The sequence below is a fragment of the Myotis yumanensis genome, unplaced genomic scaffold, assembly GCF_028538775.1.
Source record: "Myotis yumanensis isolate MYYU_CA2020_CCGP unplaced genomic scaffold, mMyoYum1.0.hap1 SCAF_7, whole genome shotgun sequence".
Taxonomy (NCBI): domain Eukaryota; kingdom Metazoa; phylum Chordata; class Mammalia; order Chiroptera; family Vespertilionidae; genus Myotis; species Myotis yumanensis.
In genome coordinates this window covers 71,951,541-71,971,538 of record NW_027223758.1, presented here as the reverse complement: position 1 = coordinate 71,971,538, position 19,998 = coordinate 71,951,541, and the positions used below count along the sequence as shown (strand labels likewise).

Genomic DNA, 19,998 nt, shown 5'->3' with positions numbered 1-19,998 from the left:
GGAACAGAAATGAAATACTCTTAATCTTCTAAATTCTTTCAGCTATCCTATACACAGTTATACTAGGTTCTTTTGTTTGCTTGTATTTTTTTAATTTTATTAGCTTGCAAGGCTATTTCTCTAACTCCTGAAAGCTCCTCAAAGATAGGGCCTGTAGATGATACTTCTATGACACTTTCCTTCCTCAACTATCCCATTCCCAACAAAAAGACTTGTAAACAAAGTAAGGCACACAGGACACACTAAATATATACCAGAAAAATAAATCAAGCATTAGTATTTTAGTAACTGCTTCCTTATCGATCAGGTCGAAGTCCACCATACATGAGACCATAATTTAGAAAGCTCTGGAATTACAGGGGAAGCACTCCAGGTATTCTTAGAAAACTAGGAATGGAGACTTAGTCCAAAGCGTCAGAGATGGTCTCTGCCCTTATCATTTATATTCTTCCACTACTTAACATAAAGCCCAGTGGGTTCAAAGCACAAGGTGTCTATTCATTGTCTTCTTTCTTCTAATAAATTATTAGAATGTAAAAACAGAAAGAATCTGGTCAACTGACTGCTCTGGAGCCTAAGAATCCTATATAATAAGAGGCTAATATGCAAACTGTCCCCTCAACCAGGAGTTCGACCAGGAGTTCCACCAGGGGGTGGGGCTGCCCATAGCCACCCGCCCCCCATCAGCCCCACCCTTGATCACCCTCCCCCACCCTGATCGGGGGCGGGGCCAGCCGGCCAACTGCCCGTGGCCCCTTCCCCTGGCTAGACCCAATCCGTGCATGAATTCATGCACCAGGCCTCTAGTTCCTCTATAAAGATATGCACTCTACAAAGGAGATGACCTTCAAACAGGGAGGCAGAGCTGAGCTGACTGAATTTTACTCATCCTGAACCACAGTTATCAGCTGACTCACAGCTCAAATGGTTATATGATCAGAAACTCTGGGGCTTAACTTTCTAGAAGCAACCATCAAAGAAGGAAATCATAAAAGGTAAAACCTTTCTTCCAAGATGTTACTAAACTTGCTGGATGGGAGAAAAATCTGCTCTGAGTTGACAAAACAACAACAAAGAGGGTAAAAAGCTGAGGCACAGAAACTGGTGCTTGTGTTGGAAAAAACTCAGTTTTCCACCTTCCTGTGCAGAGAAAACCCAGTTCTTACAATGTTCCTCTCCCGTGAGTCCCTTTACTGCTCACACAAAACACTTCACTTCTGACACTTCTGGTCACCAAGCATTTCTCCTCCTACAAAAACAATTCTCGGACACCAGCATTTAACTCAATTCTGACACCATCTACCCAGAGATAGCAGCAGATACCATAGGGTAAGGGATCAGTGCCACAAGACAGGCTGCCCCCCACCCCACTTTCAACACCAGTCACCATCCCAGATTGTCACCCATGTTTCTAACCAACCAGCTATAAATTAGAGGTTCCAATGACCCACTCCCTGGGTTCAATTAATTTGCAAGAGCAGCTCACAGAACCCAGGGAAGCACGTTTATCGGTTTGATAAAGGATATGATGAAGGACAAAGATGTACAGTCAGAGGGAGAGATACATTGGAGAAGCTCTGGGAGGGTCCTGAGCACATGAGCTTCTTCCTTGTGGAGCTGGGGTGCATCACCCTCCCAGCACATGAATGTGTTCACCAACCTGGAAGCTCTCCAAATCCCCTACACTTGACATTTTATGGAGACTTCCTCACATAGGCATGAGGCATGAGGCATGAGGCATGAGGCATGAGGCATGAGGCATGAGGCATGATCAATTTTAACTATTTCTAGCCCTTCTCCCCTCTCCGAAGGATAAGGGGTACGGCTAAAAATTCCACGCTTCTAATCATGGGTTGGTCTTTAGTGACCAGCCCCCCAGTAGCCATTCAGGAACCCACCCAGAGTTGCCTCATTAGAACATTTCACTTCTTTAATTATAAAATGAAAACACCACTTACTGTTATTGAACAATGGAAGTTATTATATGCTATGTTATATGAATCTTATTTTCAGGGAGAAGAGCTCTATCCATTAGTTCCAAGAAAACAATCAAATTATATATATATATATATATATAGATATATACATTCTATATATATAAAAGCCTAAGCGACTGTGAAGACCGAATGACTAGAACAACCAGTGGACCAGTTGCTATTATACACATTGACCACCAGGGGGCAGACGCTCAATGCAGGAGCTGCCCTCTGGTGGTCAGTGCACTCCCACAGCCAACCTCCCATGGCCAGCCAACATCCTGTGGCCGGCCAACCTCCCACAGCCCCTCTGCCCCCCCACTGGCCGGCCAACCTCCCACAGCACCTCCCCACCCCCGGCCCGGCCAACCTCCCGCGGGGGTCTGGGCGAGACACCCTGATTGGTCCCGATTGCCGGCCAGGTCGAGGGACCCCACCCATGCACGAATTTGTGCCCCAGGCCTCTAGCGTGTGTGTGTGTGTGTGTGTGTATAAAATGTATGTTAATAATATATAAAATCATATCTATATATATAAAACGCTAATATGCAAAGTGTCCCCACGAGAGTTTGACCGGGAGTTCTATCACTCACTATGGTGGTCAGCATGGAACAAAGGGAGGCCCCGGCCAACATCCGGCAGCTGGCAGTGGGGGAAGGGAGGCCCTGGCTGGCAGCCAAAAGGAAGGCCCCAGCCGGCAATCAGAAGGCTCCGATCTGCCCTGATCGCCGGCCAGGCCTAGGGACCCTACCCGTGCATGAATTTCGTGCACCGGGCCTCTAGTATTATATAAATACATATTTCATACATAAATTAAATTTACATTATATATAAAAATTAAATATATTTATATAAATTTTATGCCTCCTATGTAGCCAATAACCTGACAAACCTCTCTGGTGATGGACCCTCAGAACCATAAAAAAACAAAAAGCATGGTGGTCCTGATCTCAGGCACTTAACTTCTGTTGAGGAGACAAGTCACGCATACATGAAAACAAAAGTGTATGTATGCCCTAGCCCAGTGGTCGGCAAACTGCAGCTTGGCAAACCGCGGCTTGCGAGTCACATGTGGCTCTTTAGCCCCTGGAGTGGCTCTTCCACAAAATACCGGCTCTTCCATAAAATACCGACTTCTGCACATGGGCTACGAAGTTTCAATCGCACTGTTCGTGCATGCCTGCATGTGGTATTTTGTGGAAGAGTCACAGTCAAGGGGCCAAAGAGCCACATGTGGCTCACGAGCCGTGATTTGCCAACCACAGCACTAGCCAGTTTGGCTCAGTAGATAGAGTGCTGGCCTGTGGACCAAAGGGGTCCTGGGTTCAATCCTGGTCAAGGGCACATACCTTGGTTGCAGGCTCCTCCCGGGCCCAAGCCCTGGTCAGGGCGTGTGCAGGAGGCAACCAATCAATGTGTTTCTCTCACATTAATATTTCTCTCTTTCCCTCTCTCTTCCACTCTCCCTAAAAATCAACAGAAAACTATCCTTTGATGAGGATTAACAAAAAAACAACAGTGTATGACGGAGAGGTAGCCTATTGAAGAGGGAAGTGTACAAAACTGGCGATCAGGACGTCTTGTTTACAAGTTACTGCTCCGTGGGTCTCCATTTCCCTGGCTGCAGTACAACAGGGTTAGACTAGGTCTCCTTTAGTCTTCCCAGGTGTAAACATCTCTGACTGACAATGCAAAGTAAGGCTTCAACTGCCATGGAAATTGAGATGGGATGGGTGAGCACAATGGTTTGGGGAAGCTCTGTGGAGGAACTGGGACTTGCACTGAGACCTGAAGAATGGAGAGGACTTGGAACACTGGGAGGACAAAGGGCATAATGTTGGGACAAAGAGCAAGAGGAATCTGAAGGAGAAATGAGTCAAGTACTTTTAAGGGGTAGTGAGTTCAACCTGGCAAGGTCTGTTGTCAGAGGCAGGAAGGCAGGAAGGCAGGGAGAGGTCAGACCCCAAAGGATTTATATAACAGAAAAAGGAGTCTGGATTTTGTCCTGGAGGCAGCAGGAACAATCAGAATTTTCTAAGCAGGTATAAAATGTTAGAGGAAATCCCATTTCCCTGTCCCAGGGTTTTCATGAGGAAAATCATGTTTTACTACCAAGGAGGGAACAATATTGAAAACACATTTTCAGCCTTTCTTCAAACTCTTCTCACTTCTCTGACTGGGGACCTACCAGACTAGTGAGACTCGGAAAAGGAATGGAGCACATGTGGCCCAGCGCCCTCTCTGCTCAGGGACAAGCCTGCAGTTCTGGTGGATAAACTCAATGGAGGGAGTAACTTACAAGAAGCCTGACTCTGGCCACAAGCCAATGGAAATTTGTCGATCCAGTTTATCAGTAATAAAGCTGATAAGTGCATCTCCATCTCTGTTGACTATTTCTCAGCTGGTGTGAAGGAAGAGAGGGGAAGAGGGGGTTTGATTTATACCACCAATTATAAACATAAGTAAGAAAGCAGCAGTGCTCCAGAAAGATTAGCCAGGTGGCAGCTAGCAAGATGGACTGAAGGAGGAAAAGACTGGAAGCCCCTAAATCACTTCTGGAGCAACTGCAATAATCCAAGCATTCAGTGAACCATTTGTAACCATCAAGTATTACCTGGGGGCTAATCAATAACTGCTTACATCAAGACATGTACTTGAGCCAATCTGCAAGATGATAAATCAAAGAGCTAAAAAAAACCTGAGACTTAATTACCAACATATATTTTTTACCAATTAATCACCCTGTCATAACTAAAATTGCTTTTGCTGACCAGTAGGGTCATTAATTAAAGGAGCCAAAACAATTATATAAATATATAAAGGACAAGAAGTGAAAGGCTTGCCATCCAGAACCCCAATGGGCTACACAGAAAAATTCTATTATGTTACAAGTCACTCTTACATAGTCCCAAAATCAAGAGAGAGAAAGCTTCATGGAACTTGCCCACATTTATAAAGGAATAACTAGCCCTATCTATACATCAGCATCCTCCCAAAGGGTGTCTTCAGAATTTCTAAACCTCAAGAGATTCTGTTTTCTAAGTTAGCAGCCCTTGAAAGCACTACCAAACACTTGTCCAACTCATATTTTATACAGACTAATCAGATCAAAATCAGGTTCCTTCAATATCTTCTACGCATACATTTGCCCCAAAATGGACTTTCCAGCAATGTCTGTATTCATCACCTTGTTTCACATTTTATCCAAAGTAAATGTGAATTCCTTTTAGAAAGGGAAGAAAATTGTAAGCACCAGTGGCAAAAGTGAGTTCAGACACCTATGGCTTTTTGGCTTTCTACTGCCTTACATACAAACCAAGCCCCTTATTAGAGCTGTGAAGCTCTCCTCCAATTACCCTAATTCTAACACATTATCCTCAGGATCCTCTCTGTTTCCTATAATAACCAAAATAAGTCACTCCACTAGCTCACATCTGACTCTCCTTCTTCACACATGCTATTACCTGAGAACCACTTCAGCTTCCCAAAGAAATATGAAGAGGAAAGTTATTGGCAGAAGACAGAAACTCACTCTGCCACCCCCTACACACATCAGAGATCAGAGTATACACACTAGGTTCACTGAGAAACAGAGCCTACAAGTTTCTCATTAGTCAGAATCTTGATTTTACCTATCTGTCTTGACCTTCTGGGGCAGGCAGACATTCCTAGGATCCCACCCAAGCCTCTACAATAGACAAAAGATGAAATCTCCCGCCAGACAGAAGGAAATGAACTTGATAAGACAGTCTTAACTTGGATTACAAAATCATCCATCTGGTCTCAACCAACTGTCCTTCTGAAAATGAACTGAACCATATAGTAAATTCAGAGTCGCAGCAGACAACCTACAATGCTTACTCTCTTCAAGTTACTTCTTCCATGCCTCACTTCAAACAGGATGGACTCACTGCTTTATGTTCTGTTAGCATTCACATCTTTGTGTTTTTATGGGTGCCCCTGGTCTAAATTCTACCTCTGCACTTAGATTTTAGAAACTTAAATTCCTCTTAAATATATATAAAAAGTTATATATTTGTTGTTTTGTATGTCCTCAAAATATGTTCTGCACAAAGAACTGAGACATAAACCAAACATAAAATATTACATTTGTATACAGACGACAAATGTTGAATTCCCTGAGTGCATTTGGATCCTGATAGAATCTGCAGCCAGGGCCCTCAGTTATTACCCAACTCCGTACTTGGTCCATGTCCTCTGATCTCCCTCTACATGTGGTCTCCTCTGGTCTCATTTACTCACCATTTCTTGAGCACCTATAGACATGTCAGGTGCGGTGTTAATTACTGAATGCAAATAAAGACTATGAATGAATGGTCCTCCACTCAAGAGCTCACAGCCTAGGGAAGTTTGGCATCCTTTTCTTCTGTGCACACCCATGGCTTTCGCAGGTCACCTATACCACTGATTCCCAGGACTGTACCCCTTCTTTGCCGCTGTACGCTGCTGCTGTTCTAAAACCCACTTCCCTCCCTGAATCACACTTGTGACGTCCCTTCCCTTCCATGCTGTGCATGCTAACATACTCTAATTTTTAATTCAAACGGAATGGCAAGAAATTGTAGGGCCAGTACTAGGTTATCTTGCTCTCATTACGAGATGAGAAAATGGTTCATTTTGGCAGAACATAGTAAAGTTGTGTCCAGGGGCTGGAGTAAGCCCCAAGGCAAACTGCTTGGTAGAGACAGAGCCAAGAGCTCGGAATGGGGTGAAAGGGACGCACCTGGCCTTCCTGGACTTCGTCCTGGCTGTAGAGTCAGCACCGCTCCTCTTCTCTTTGGCCTCTTTGGTGCCCGAGGCCTCCCGGGGCTTCCGTGCTTTCTTTGCTCCATCCTTCTGCTTGGGATCCTTGGGCTCCTTGGCCCTCCTGGGCTCCTTGGCCTTTCTGGGTTCCTTTGGCTCTCTAGGTTCTCGCTTCCTCTTTGGCTTGGGCTCCCTGTCCTTTCTTCCCTTTGCTGCCCCCTCTTGCTCTCCTGGATCCTTTTTCTTCCGTTTCTTCTTCACTCCAGTGCCCCCTCCTCCACTGTCCTCCATCCCATTATGAGATGTCATTTTCCTAGGAAAAAGGGTCTCGGCTTCCTCTTCAGCAGTGTACAGGTCCTTCTGGGGCAGACAGTGACTGGCAACATCTTCAATTTTTTCTTCCTGATCAGTGCTGTGGTCAAACGGGGAGGGGGATTTGTAGTCAAAAGTGACGGAGGCATCAGACATTGGGGAGTGATTCAGAACTTTTAAATGTGACAACTATAAAAAGAGAGAAACAAGAGTATTACTCTTCTTTTGCATGCTTCATGCAAGGAACATTATTAAGTTTGAAGGCATGTATTTGTTCAACATTTACTAAGTTCCTACTATGTGTTAGTTTGTCCTGGGTTAGGCCTTGGGGATATGGTGGTGAAGAGGACACACATTATTTGCCTTTCCTCTGGTGGAGCTACACCAAGTCATTGTTAATAAGAAATTATGTAAGAAATTCATATGTAAAAACCTCAAGGATTTTTCACGTTATATGCAAAATTCTGAAACATTTTTTAAGCTCCATGTTGTTAAACAGGTAACAACAACAGTTTCCCACAAAATATCTTTACATGGCACTAGCAGAAACAAACCCAAGGCATACTGTTCTCACTTAGAGTTGCACTTATCATGCTCATACACAAAAATTCTGTTCAAATGTGTTCATGAATAAAGGTAATATTAAATGGGGTGATAAGGATGCAGGGTCAAACTCAGTATGTTGCTTTATATCCCCCAAATCTTTGCTCTCACATATCATTAAGCAGCATCAAAATTCAGCTGGTTTGATTTTCAATAAGAAAATCTGCATCATTCAAAATTATGCCTTTTATTTTTAAGTAAAAATGGTGTTCTACTGTATGATAGCCTAACTTATTCACCAGATTCACACCAAACAACCTTTGGCCACATGAAAAAAACAACTACCATATAGGAGAAAGCTTTCTTGTGATGGATGCCATTAGAAAGAATGTGTCACAGAGGCTAAAGGCAACCCTTAAAAGGAAGTTCCAAAGCTGTTTTTGAGCACCATCAAATAAAGGTACAGTCTCCTAAAGTTACCACTTTTAAAGAAACATCTCCTTGGAAGCATAAGTTACAGCTCATACTATCAGGTCTGGTGTGGCAAAGTGCATTTGTCATTTCATAACTAAGCTAAGGTTGGCAGTAATCTGGTAATAACATGGATGCTAGTTTCACAGAGCAACATACTCTCCTGTAATAACCAAAATAACTCCCTTATTTTGGGTCAGGAACAAAAAAACTAACTTAAGGAGAACCTGGGAGGGATAAGCAGGCTTTCCAGGAAGACGGTTACAATGATCTTTGATGGCTCAGGAACAGCACCATATGTGAGTAGCCTGCTCTCCTAACAAGAGGCCTGGCTGATGCGAAAGGGCACAGACACTTGCCAGGTGGTCAGGTCTGTCTCCAGTGTTCTGGTTACCCAATCTGTGCTCAGACTTCCTGGCCCACCCTGAGAGTGATGGAGAGTACAAAATTCAGCTGCATGATTCCCCTTCTGTTGTTTCCAGTTCCCTCCCCTCATCTGATATTCCCAAGCATAACAGTCAGAATCACAGGAGAAAAAAGATGAAAGAAAGGATTTTTTTTGGGGGGGGGGGGGGGGGGGGGGCGGGGGAGGATCTTTATCATAACTAAAGCCAGCCTTATAAATAAGCCTAAATCCAGAGGAAACTGGTCATTCTGGCAGGACTCACTACTTTACACAAAGTGAAAAACATGTGTAATACTTCAACAATAAAGCTTTATTTAAAAAAAAAAAAAGACCATCAGTTCAAAGAGATGAAGAAATTTGTCATGATACATTCCTAGGCAGTGGCAGGGCTGGAACATACTCGAGCCGTGGTCGGCAAACTGCGGCTCACAAGCCACATGCGGCTCTTTGGCCCCTTGAGTGTGGCTCTTCCTAAGCCTTAGGAGTACCCTAATTAAGTTAATAACAATGTACCTACCTATATAGTTTAAGTTTAAAAAATTTGGCTCTCAAAAGAAATTTCGATCATTGTACTGTTGATATTTGGCTCTGCTGACTAATGAGTTTGCCGACCACTGTAGAGGGAGGGGAAACCCACGAAATGCAGCACAATTAGTCAATGATGAAAAGGGGAATTTTCCCCAAAAGGCAGATATTAGTAATAAAAATTATAAACTTATTATCTGTCAATAACCCACCAGAAGTGGTGTGGGATTTTTGTTTTTCTAATATTTTTATTGATTTCAGAGAGGAAGGGAGAGGGAGAGGGAAACATCAATGATGACAGAGAATCATTGATCGGCTGCCTCCTCATGCCCAGCCCCGGGGGTTACAGTCCACAACCCGGGTGTGTGCCTTGACTGGGAATCAAACTGTGGCCTCCTGGTTCATAGGTAGATGCTCAATCACTGAGCCATGCCAGTCGGGAAACGGTATAGGTTTTTTTATCCTCACCCATAAATACTTTTTCCATTGATTTTTAGAGAGAGTAGAAGGGAGATGGAGAGACAGAAAGAAACACCAATGTGAGAGAGACACATCGATTGGTTGCCTCCCACATGCCCCTGATCAGGGCTGGGAGCCTGCAACCAAGGTTATGTGCCTCTTTGTCAGGCAATGAACTCTCTACACTTATGCTCGGTCCTGAAGTCTGAGGATTGCTTTAGCATAATCATAATTTTCTGTTTTCATGCTCTGAAACTTCTTGTGGTTCAGTCATCAGTATGCCCTATCATCAGAGCTCTAGGAGGAGTAGAATTAATTCCTCCTGAAAATGTCTTCACTTAATTAACTTGCTCCTCTACCACAGCTAATATTAACTTTTAAATGATGCCCTGTTCATCAACATTACTGTGAAGCCTAAAATGAAAACCCCTCTAACTGAGGCTACTCAATAGCTGGCTGACATACCAAAGGTCTTAATATGAACAAGTAAAACCACAAAAGAAAGAAATTCTAATTCATTTAGGGGTAATTCTGGTAAAGAATGTTTTTATTGAAATAAAAGATTAGCCAGTGGTCACCAACCAGTGGTCCACAGACCACTAGTGGTCCGTGAGGTCCAAAAGGTTGGCAACCACTGTCTTAAAGAATGTCTTAAAAATTAAATATGCCAATTGTTTTGAGGGTTTGGGGGCTCTCTTCCATAACAAGTTCTTTTTAACAACAGCATAATATTCCACTAGGTCAGTGGTTCTCAACCTTCTGGCCCTTTAAATACAGTTCCTCATGTTGTGACCCAACCATAAAATTATTTTCGTTGCTACTTCATAACTGTAATGTTGCTACTGTTATGAATCATAATGTAAATATCTGATATGCAGGATGGTCTTAGGCAACCCCTGTGAAAGGGTCGTTTGACCGCCAAAGGGGTCGCGACCCACAGGTTGAGAACCGCTGCACTAGGTGGATATGATGATTAAATAGTCCCCTTTTTGAGGGACATGTAAGTCTTTCCAGTTTTACTTTTCTAAACAAAGCTGCAATGAAAGCCCTGTATATACAGTTTTGCATACCTGTCTAAGTATATCCATAGGATAAATGCCTGACAGATGTAACTGCATTTTTGTCTACGAGCTGACACCCCATAGGACCAGAACAGGAAGAAATCACTGCTCTTCCTGTTAAGAATTGGCAGCAGATGAGTCAATTAATTTCCCAAAACAGGTCGTTTGTTTTGGTTTCACAAGGACCTATCCACTGAGGACAGACCAGAAGGTAGTCCTTATAACCAAATCCCTAAGTTGCCCTTTATCTAACTGGTCACTGCTGCTTAGGAGCAGAGTGGAGAGGAAAGTTGGTTGGTCCCATGCAACATATTTGCACAGGGGGCCAGTGAAGGGCAGGAATTCAGAACTCCCCAGTTACCAGGTGGTCATTTGATTCTATAAAAGGAAAACCAGCCCACGAGAGAGAGCCTGTTTCCAAGAGACAGAAGCAGGTCCCCCCATTTCACCTCCCTGAGCCTCACTGGTTGAGGTCTCTGGGTTCCTTTAAATATGTAACCACCTGGAGCATAGAAGTACCAACTAAGGAAAAAGATCCTGGCAGGATCAGTCACAGAGGCCAATTTTTTTTTTTATTAACTCCCCTCTCTTGCAGAAACCAAATACCAAATAGTTAATGTTTTCTCTAGAAGGAAACATCCACAGAATTTATAAATGAGAATCCTTTTATTTTAGCCAAACATCAAAAGTGACAAACATATAAATAATTGATCACATTGCTCTTTATAAAAACTTAGAAATCCATATATTAACTCATTCAAAACAGAGCTCTCAGTTACCACATGGAGAATGGGAAACAGAGGCAACAGGGTAACTACCAGAGGCTAAGATAGGAGCCAAAACTGCCGGCTCTCTTTTTGTTAAAAAAGCACAAGTGTATGCCGGATGCATTCACTTAAAGGATATGTGAAATCAGGCTGCACAGTGGTTAGAGTGTTGGCCCGTGCACCAAAGGGCCTCGTGTTCAATTCCCAGTCAAGGGCACATACCTGGGTTACAGGTTCAATCCCTATTGCAGGTTGGGGTGCATGTGGGAGGCAACCTATCAATGTGTCTCTCTCACATGGGTTTCTTCCCTCCCCCCAACCCTCTTCCACTCTCTCTAAAAATCAATGGGAAAAATATTATCAGATGACGGTTAATTAAAAAAATAAAAAAGATAAGTGACATCACCTACCTGCTTCTCTTTCTTCTGTATTTTCATTATCATCTATTGAAGGAAGATATTTATTTCTGTAAAATATAAAAAAAGGCAAAGATTCTGATAAAATCCAAAATAAAATATTTTAGATTATCTCAGGATTAACTGTGACACATGAGGAATACACAGAACAAAGAAAAGAATATTTCTTCAGAACATTTGTAATCAGTAGTCTTCTAGTCCAACAACCCCCAGAGCCCTTAGTATAAGCCCTGGTGCTACCCAATTCTATCCCAAACCCTAATTTATTTCTCCAGATAGGGTCAAGTAAAAAAGATACTGTCTTTGTATATAAGTTATAAAAGATGCTGGCATATTAAGTTACAAAGGAAGTCAGAAGAGGAACAAAAAAAAAATGGCATGACTATGTTGAGAGAACTGGAGGAGAGGGGATAGAAATAAGCTAAGCTCTTATTTCCTTTGAAAGAAAATCAATAAATAATATCAGTAATTGATAAATCACGAAATACAAATATACACAATAAAAATGAGAGGTAAAAGAGTTCAAATTATTTCTTTTGAAAAAGTGAGCTCTGGCAGTGTTTCTAATTGGTTAGAGCTTCGGCTGGCACACCAAAGGGTCAAAAGTTCAATTCCCAGTCAAGGGACATACCTAGGTTGCAGGTTCAACCCTGACCCTGGTCGTGGCATGTGCAGGAGGCAAACAATTGATGTGTCTCTCTCACATGATGTATGTATCTCTCTCTCTCTCTCTCTCTCTCTCTCTCTCTCTCTCTCTCTCTCTCTCTCCTCTCCTCCTCCTCCGTCCCTCCCTCCTTTCACTCTTAAAAAAAAAAAATCAATGAAAAAAATGTGGATTAACCAAAAAAAAAAGTGAGAGAGGAATTGGTGTGAGATAGGAAAGTTCACTCTTGCACTTCATAATATGCTATCCTGTATTATTTGATGTTTAAAACCATGTGCATATATGGTTTTACTTGACAAAATAAATTCCATTCCAATATTTCAAATGACTTTTTATTTTTTTAAAATATATTTTATTGATTTCAGAGAGGAAGGGAGAGGGAGAGAGAGATAGAAACATCAATAATGAGGGAGTCATTGATTAGCTGCCTCCTGCATGCCCCCACACTGGGGATCAAGCCTGCATGTGCCCTTGACCAGAATTGAACCCAGGACTCTTAAGTCTGCAGGCCGATGCTCTATCCACTGAGCCAAACCAGCTTGGGCTCATATGACTTTCTAAATGACTGGTTTTATGCTACCCAGGACTTAAGTCCCATTTCCAACCACAATGCCCTTGATGACACTGACCTTTTCCTCATAAATGACTTTAGAACCTGGCAGGTGTGGCTCAGTGGTTGAATGTCAACCCTTGACCCAAGAGATCACAGTTCGATTCCTGGTCAGGGCACGTGCCTAGGTTGTGGGCTCAATCCCCATTGGAAGGCGTACAGGAAGCAGCCAATCAATGATTCTCATCATTGATGTTTCTCTCTCTCTCTCTCTCTCTCTCTCTCTCTCTCTCTCCCCCTTCTTCTCTGAAATCAATAAAAATATATTTTAAAAATAAATAAATAAATGACTTTGGAGCACCATAGTAATAAGAGCCCAGCAATTGGCTCAGAGGTGCACTGCACATCAGGGGGAACAGGAACAATCCTAGTCTAGGAAACCTGGAATTTAGTTTACTGCCTGGGGTCTGAAGCACTCACCTTTCTCATATACAAACAGTGTATAAACAGGTCATAGAGTCTCAGCTGCCCACTCTAGCCCAGACAGACACTGCCTCATATTTATTATGTACTTTGATTTCCTAAACATCCCACAGAGCTACAGAATACCATACCCTCAGGAAGCCATCAGAGGCACATAATTATCCTTATGTTCACGATTATTTCTCATACCCAAATCAATGTGTCATGTAGGCAATTAAGCAGAACTTGAAAGTGAGATGGTCCCATTTTCTGCGTTCATGGTGTGTTTGATGAAAAATGAAGGACTTGTGATTCCAAGCATCCTTAGGGCCACAATTACAGTTTACCAGTTTAATATCTGTATATTTAGTGTGTTTTTTCCTCCAGAAGTCAGAGGCATTTTCTATAAAAAGGACCCTAAAACACTGCCAGGATATTGGTACTCACAAGGAGGTAATAACAAGCTTCAAAGTGGGTGTAGTCAGCATAGAGTAGACCAAGGGGAAAGGGAGGAGGGCAGAGAGGGATTTGGAAAAGGAAAGTCAGTTAGTAAGGGATATTTCTAAGAATCATAGTCAGGATTAGCAATTGATGGAACAATTATTCACCTCAAGAAAACTATAAATACCAGAGAAATGGTAAGTGCTCTGAATCAAGGTAGTTAAATGAATTTTACCCCTCAATCTTCACTAGTGGAATGAGTTCTAGGTAAATTATGTTAGTATGAGTTTATCTCCTTTATTTCTCAACTTTAAATTATCAAACCCCAGAAAACCATTCTCAAGTTACAAACTGTCACAAATTCTGAAATGAAGAAAGTTTGAGAAATGAATCCAGCTAATAAAAAGGGGTATATATTATAATCGGACATATGTACTCAACATTCTGCCCAACAAAATGAAATCAACCATTTAAAAAATAAAGAAAAATTTCACCAATGCTAATAAAAATCCCTTTAAATTTTTTTTTAAATTTATTTTTTACAGAGAGGGATGCGGGGGCGGGGGGCGGCGTATGAAGGACAGGGAGAGGGAGAAAGAGAAAAACATCAATCGGTTGCCCCTGTATGCACCCAGCCCAGGGATCGAACTCGCAGCCTGGATTTCCAAGCGCACTTTCTTTCCACCAAAGAATAAAGACTGCGTCTCCCGGACTTAGCTGAAACACTGAAGATGTCTCGCCAGAGCAGAGTGAAGCAGACCATAGCAGACCGGAGCAGACCAGCACGGGGCAAAGCAGAGCAGAGCAGAGCTGTCCTACAGCCATGATGTATCACAATTGAGCTGTTTTGCACTGAATAAAGCTCCCTTCACCGCAAAAGCACACAAACACACATAAAACAAAAAACAATTTCCGATAAAGTACCACAAACTAGCATGCAAATAAGTAGGGCCACAACATTGCCAGGAATGTGAGGAAACCAGGTCCAACTTATCACTGCTAATGGCACTTTTAATTCTTTCAAGCTTTCTGAAGAGCACTCGGGCAATGTGCCATGAGATATGTAAACTGTTGCAGTCCTTTTCTCTGCCAATCCCACAAGTTAGGAGGAAATAAACTTGGGCCTTAGCGGGAGCTCAGGGATGAGGTAGGTGGAAGTGTGACATAAAATTGACACTGGAGACAGCCACGGAGATCACACAGGACCACCACTCCTTGGGCCCGTGTTATCATAGGGCCAGAGAAGATCAGAGAACACAGGCTGGAATGACTGGGAAAGAGGTGGGACAGACTCAAGCATGGCTTGAACTAGATTACTCAGCAAAGAAAGAAGACTTGGAGGAAAAGAGATCAAGGAAACCAAATATTCCCCTCCCCCCAATTTGTTCACATGTAAGATATTGCTACCTGTACCTTCAGTGATATTCATGCTGCACAGATAACCCCACCCCATACTCTGAGGTGTGTGTGTATGAATTCCGAGGGAGTGGGAGTGATGCTACTATAATAATAACTGCTCTAGTTCACTAAAAACAATCTTTGGCAAACCTCATGTTATTATTGTGAAATCATTTATTGCACCCGGATGGACTGTCACACACCAGCATGCTGCCACTCCACAACATAACAGATGTCATCAACAACATCAATAGGTGTTGAATGACTTTTATTTCTACAAATAGTAACTAATGATTTACAAAGCACTCTCTCTTAAATTACCTTAATTTTTTTTTTTAATGTGCACCTCTTTTACGGTGCACATTTAAAAAATACAAAACTACATAATCTTTTTGGAAGGAGAAATTTTATGTTGCAGGAGTGGATGAATAGATGCACACTTCTGCACAACACTGGAAATGGCATTGCAGCCTCTGTTGCTGCATTGCCATCCCTCAAAAGTTGTGGTTAAATTGTTCTGGCTCAATAAAGAACAAATTAAACAGTAACTTCAGCATCCTACAACTTAATTAGAACGTAATACAGACTGTGTGGGCAAACCAAGAAATTTGTCAGCAGGGGGGGAAATGTGTATAACTTCTGAATTATATGAAAACTAGTAGGACTCCTGCTCTCTTCCTCACTGCGTTTCAGTGCTTATGTATGAATACAGCATTTAATTACCTTCACAAGAAGATAAGCTAATAATGTAAAAAGAAAACAATAAAAAATTCCCATTCCTTCTTACTCTCACCCACCTAATGTTGCTTCCCTTAAGAAAAATGGGTGGGTGCCAGGTTTCAAATAAAACATTTTGAAAGTTACTGTTATTACTATCTCTCTCTCTCCATTTCAAAAATTCTGCAACAGTGCTTGTGCCATTTCAAGTTCCTTGGTGCCATTATGGACAATAAAAAATGATAAAACAGATACACACTCTTCCACCATTCATTCACAGAGATTTACATTTACTATACCTTGAGAACTCTGCCACCCTAATAATGCCTCTCAGTTCCCCTGGTCTATTTCACTACAAGAGTGTGTGTTGATGCACACACACACACACAAGCGCACGCACACAGCAGATGGCTACCATGGTCCTTTATATGCAAGGAGACAGCAGAGGACATCAGGAAGGATGGGGACGTTTGCTGTTAACAGGCCCCCATCCCTTCTACTCTGTCAGGCCCTTTGGGACAAAGAGTATGTGGGAAACCACTGTAAAAATCAGATACACCTCAAATCTTCCATAATGAACATGTACTTTTATAATCTACTAGAGGCCCGGTGCACAAAAATTTGTGCATTCGGGGGGGTCCCTCAGCCCCATCTATGCCATCTCGCAGTCTGGGACCCCTCGGGAGATGACCACCTGCTGGCTTAGGCCTGATTCCCGGGGGATTGGGCCTAAGCTCGCAATCAGACATCCCTCTGGCAGCCCGGCAGCCCTCGGGGGGTGTCCACTTGCCAGTGGGAAGCAGACCTAAGCTGCAGTCGGACATCCTTAGCACTGCTGAGGAGGCAGAAGAGGCTCCCACCACCACCGCTGTCCTGGCAGCCATCAGCCTGGCTTGTGGCTGAGCAGAGCTCCCCCATGTGGGAGCTCACTGACCACCAGAAGGCAGCTCCTGCATTGAGCGTCTGCCCCCTGGTGGTCAGTGTGTGTCATAGTGACCAGTCATTCCCAGTCTTTCTGCTGTTAGGGTAAGTTTGCATCATTACCCTTTTACTATATAGGATAGAGGCCTGGTGCACAGGTGGGGGCCGGCTGGTTTGCCCTGATGGGTGTCCCGGATCAGGGTGGGGGTCCCGCTTGGGTGCCTGGCCAGCCTGGGTGAGGGGCTGATGGCTGTTTGCAGCTGGTCACACCCCCTTCAGGGTGGGGGTCCCCACTGGGATGCCTGGCCAGACTGGATGAAGGGCTGAGGGTTTTCAGGCTGGCCAAGCCCACGGGCGACTGAAGCTCCCAGCCTCTCCTTTTTTTCTTTTTTTATTCTGGGATTTATTTAACTTCTATAATTGAAACTTTGTTGCCGCTCCAGCTCCGAGGCCACGGCCTGCTGAAAGCAGGTATCTGGGGTTTGTTTAGCTTCTATAATTGCAACTTTGTTGCTTTTGGAGCTCAGAGCCCGGCCGCGGCGGGCGGGGAACCTTGCCTTCCTCCATCACTGGAGCAAGCAAGCCTCCTGCTCGCTTCAGCTGTGTGGCTGCCTGCTGCCATCTTTGTTGGTGGTTAATTTGCATATCTCGCTGATTAGCCAATGGGAAGCATAGTGGAGGTACGGTTAATTTCCATCTTTGTCTATTATTAGATATGCTACTAGAGGCCCGGTGCATGAAATTCATGCACGGTGGTGGTGGTGGTGGGGTCCTCTCAGCCCAGCCTGCACCCTCTCCAATCCGGGACCCCTCAGGGGATGTCCAACTGCCTATTTAGGCCTGATCCTGGAGATCGGGCCTAAAGAGGCAGTCGGACATCCCTCTCACAATCTGGGACCACTGGCTCCTAACTGCTCACCTGCCTGCCGGCCTAATTGTCACTAACTGTCCCCCCTGCTAGCCTGGGCACCCCCAACTGCCCCCCCTGCTGGCCTATTTGCCCCCAACTGCCTCCCCCACCAGCCTGGTCGCCCCTAACTGCTCCCCCACTGGCCTGGTAGCCCCTTACTGCCCCCCCCTACCAGCCTGGTCACCCCTCACTGCCCCCTCTGCTGGCCAGGTTGTCCCTCACTGCCCCACCCCCTGCCGGCCTGGTCACCCCATGCAGCCTGCTGCTTGGTTGTTTGGTTGCCCCTCACTAACCCCCCGTAGGCCTGGTCGCCCCACACAGCCTGCTGCTTGGTTGTTTGGTCACCCCTCACTAACCCCCCTGCCAGCCTAGTCGCCCCACACAGGCTGTTCGGTCATCCGTTCGGTTGCGATGGTCACTTAGGCTTTTATATATATATAGGTGTTACGCACACACACACACACTCTCTAGAGACCCGGTGCACGGATTCCTGCACTGGTGGGGGGGCGTGGCCTGCAGGGATCAGCCCACTGTGGGAGCGCCGCTCATCCCAGTCAGCCAAATGGCTGTGGACCCGTCCTGTGAGTGGCTGCTGAATGAGAAAATTAGTCTGAACTGATATTTTGGGGTAATGTCTTGGGTAAAAGCGTGTTCTGTGTCCTGGAGGAACCTGGAGGAGAGCTTTGCACCCCAAAGCCACTCGGTGAATGTCCTTGATGTGTGATGCCAGGTCAGTGACACCATCAGGGATGTTTAGGGCAGCCATGCTCCAGGATCCTCAGCCATCAGGACAGCCTCCCTGGGGGGTCCACAGTCACGTCCCCTCTTGCCACCTACCTATGCCAGCTCCCCATGCTCTTTCTAGAACACACCTTAGAGGGCCTGCATCAGCTGGTGGGATCAGGCCAGAGCCTGGATTGTCTCAGGTATTTGATAGGTGCAGAGACACGACCTCACCCTGGGCCTGCTCACGGCTGCTCCCGCTGTAGGAGCAACTGCTCATCCTGGTCAGCAGAGCGGCGCTCCTACTGTGGGAGTGCACTGACCACCAGGGAGCAGCTCCTGCATTGAGCATCTGCACCCTAGTGGTCAGTGCGTGTCATAGCGACTGGTCGACTGTCTGGTCATTCTGCTGTTCAATCACTGGGCTCTTATATATATAGATATAGTATATATGTTGTTGTTGTTTTTATTATTGATTTCAGAGAGAGGAAGGGAGAGGGAGAGAGGGATAGAAACACCAATGATGAGAATCATTGATTGGCTCCCTCCTGCACGCCCCCTACTGAAGATTGAGTCTGCAACCCAGGCTTGTGCCCTGACTGGGAATCCAACACTGACCTCCTGGCTCATGGGTAGACACTCAACCACTGAGCCACACTGGATAAGCTTCATAGGTTGACCTTTGATGCTCTCTACTACAGGTTAGAGATAATATACCACCTTAATCTCATAACTACATGTCAAAAGCATTTACATCTATAAGACAAAGAGGGCCATAAGGATAGGGACCTATCTTTTTATTTTTCATCATTTTGGGTATTTTTTTATAATTTTTAAAATTTTTTCATTTATTTTTATTTATTTGTATATTTTTGTTGTTAATGCTTTTTCTATTTTTTAAACTTTTATTTATATTTTGGGATGGAACCTATTTTGACTACTACTATATAGCTAACTCCTAGTACAGAGTTTAATCAATAAATTAAATATATTAATATTATAAATAAATTTATCAATGTGGAGGGTCAAAAGAGAAGGATCATACTGGTGTAAGGGATATATATCAGGTTTGGACTAAAAACTATTCTCTCCAAAAATGTAGATGCCTAAATTGAAATAACAGCCAAACATTACTAGTGAGAAGGCATAGTACTGTCAACTTCCAAATTGAGGCAGCTCTCTTGCTGGCTGGAAAGTACACTACCACCACCACCACCATTAACTTATATACTTTGCTCCTCAAAACAAGTGTTTTAAACATTTAATGTATTATAATAAAAGCTGTGATACTCTGTATGTGGGTGATGCAAGCCAAAAGACAAATCAAGAGTAGTGATTTTAATCCTTCTCTATAAGACATAGTCAGCAGTAAGTGTAATAATAACCTTCTAGTAAACTCTTGTTACTGAATCAAGAGTTTTAGAAAACCCCGTTTTGAAAGACTTCTTATTGGTCAACTGCAAAACAATGCTTTTTACTAACTGAATGAATTTCCTCTGGTTATTTAAACTA

The 19,998-nt window shown here is 43.8% G+C and overlaps 1 protein-coding gene across 3 annotated transcripts in view; it reads right to left on the bottom strand.

Annotated features, from left to right (window-relative positions):
• CHD6 (chromodomain helicase DNA binding protein 6) overlaps positions 1 to 19,998 on the bottom strand; it is a 178,978-nt gene that overhangs the window by 117,336 nt on the left and 41,644 nt on the right. For 2 of the 3 annotated variants that reach the window (XM_070420947.1, XM_070420949.1), the window contains exons 2-3: positions 11,695 to 11,750; positions 6,721 to 7,241 (exon numbers count right to left, since the gene is read on the bottom strand). In XM_070420947.1, the coding sequence (XP_070277048.1) occupies positions 6,721 to 7,241; positions 11,695 to 11,727 (554 nt within the window). In that variant the 5' untranslated portion in view covers positions 11,728 to 11,750. Of the gene's footprint in view, positions 1 to 6,720; positions 7,242 to 11,694; positions 11,751 to 13,586; positions 13,607 to 19,998 lie in introns of those variants that run through there. The other variant, XM_070420948.1, reaches the window with a different exon arrangement.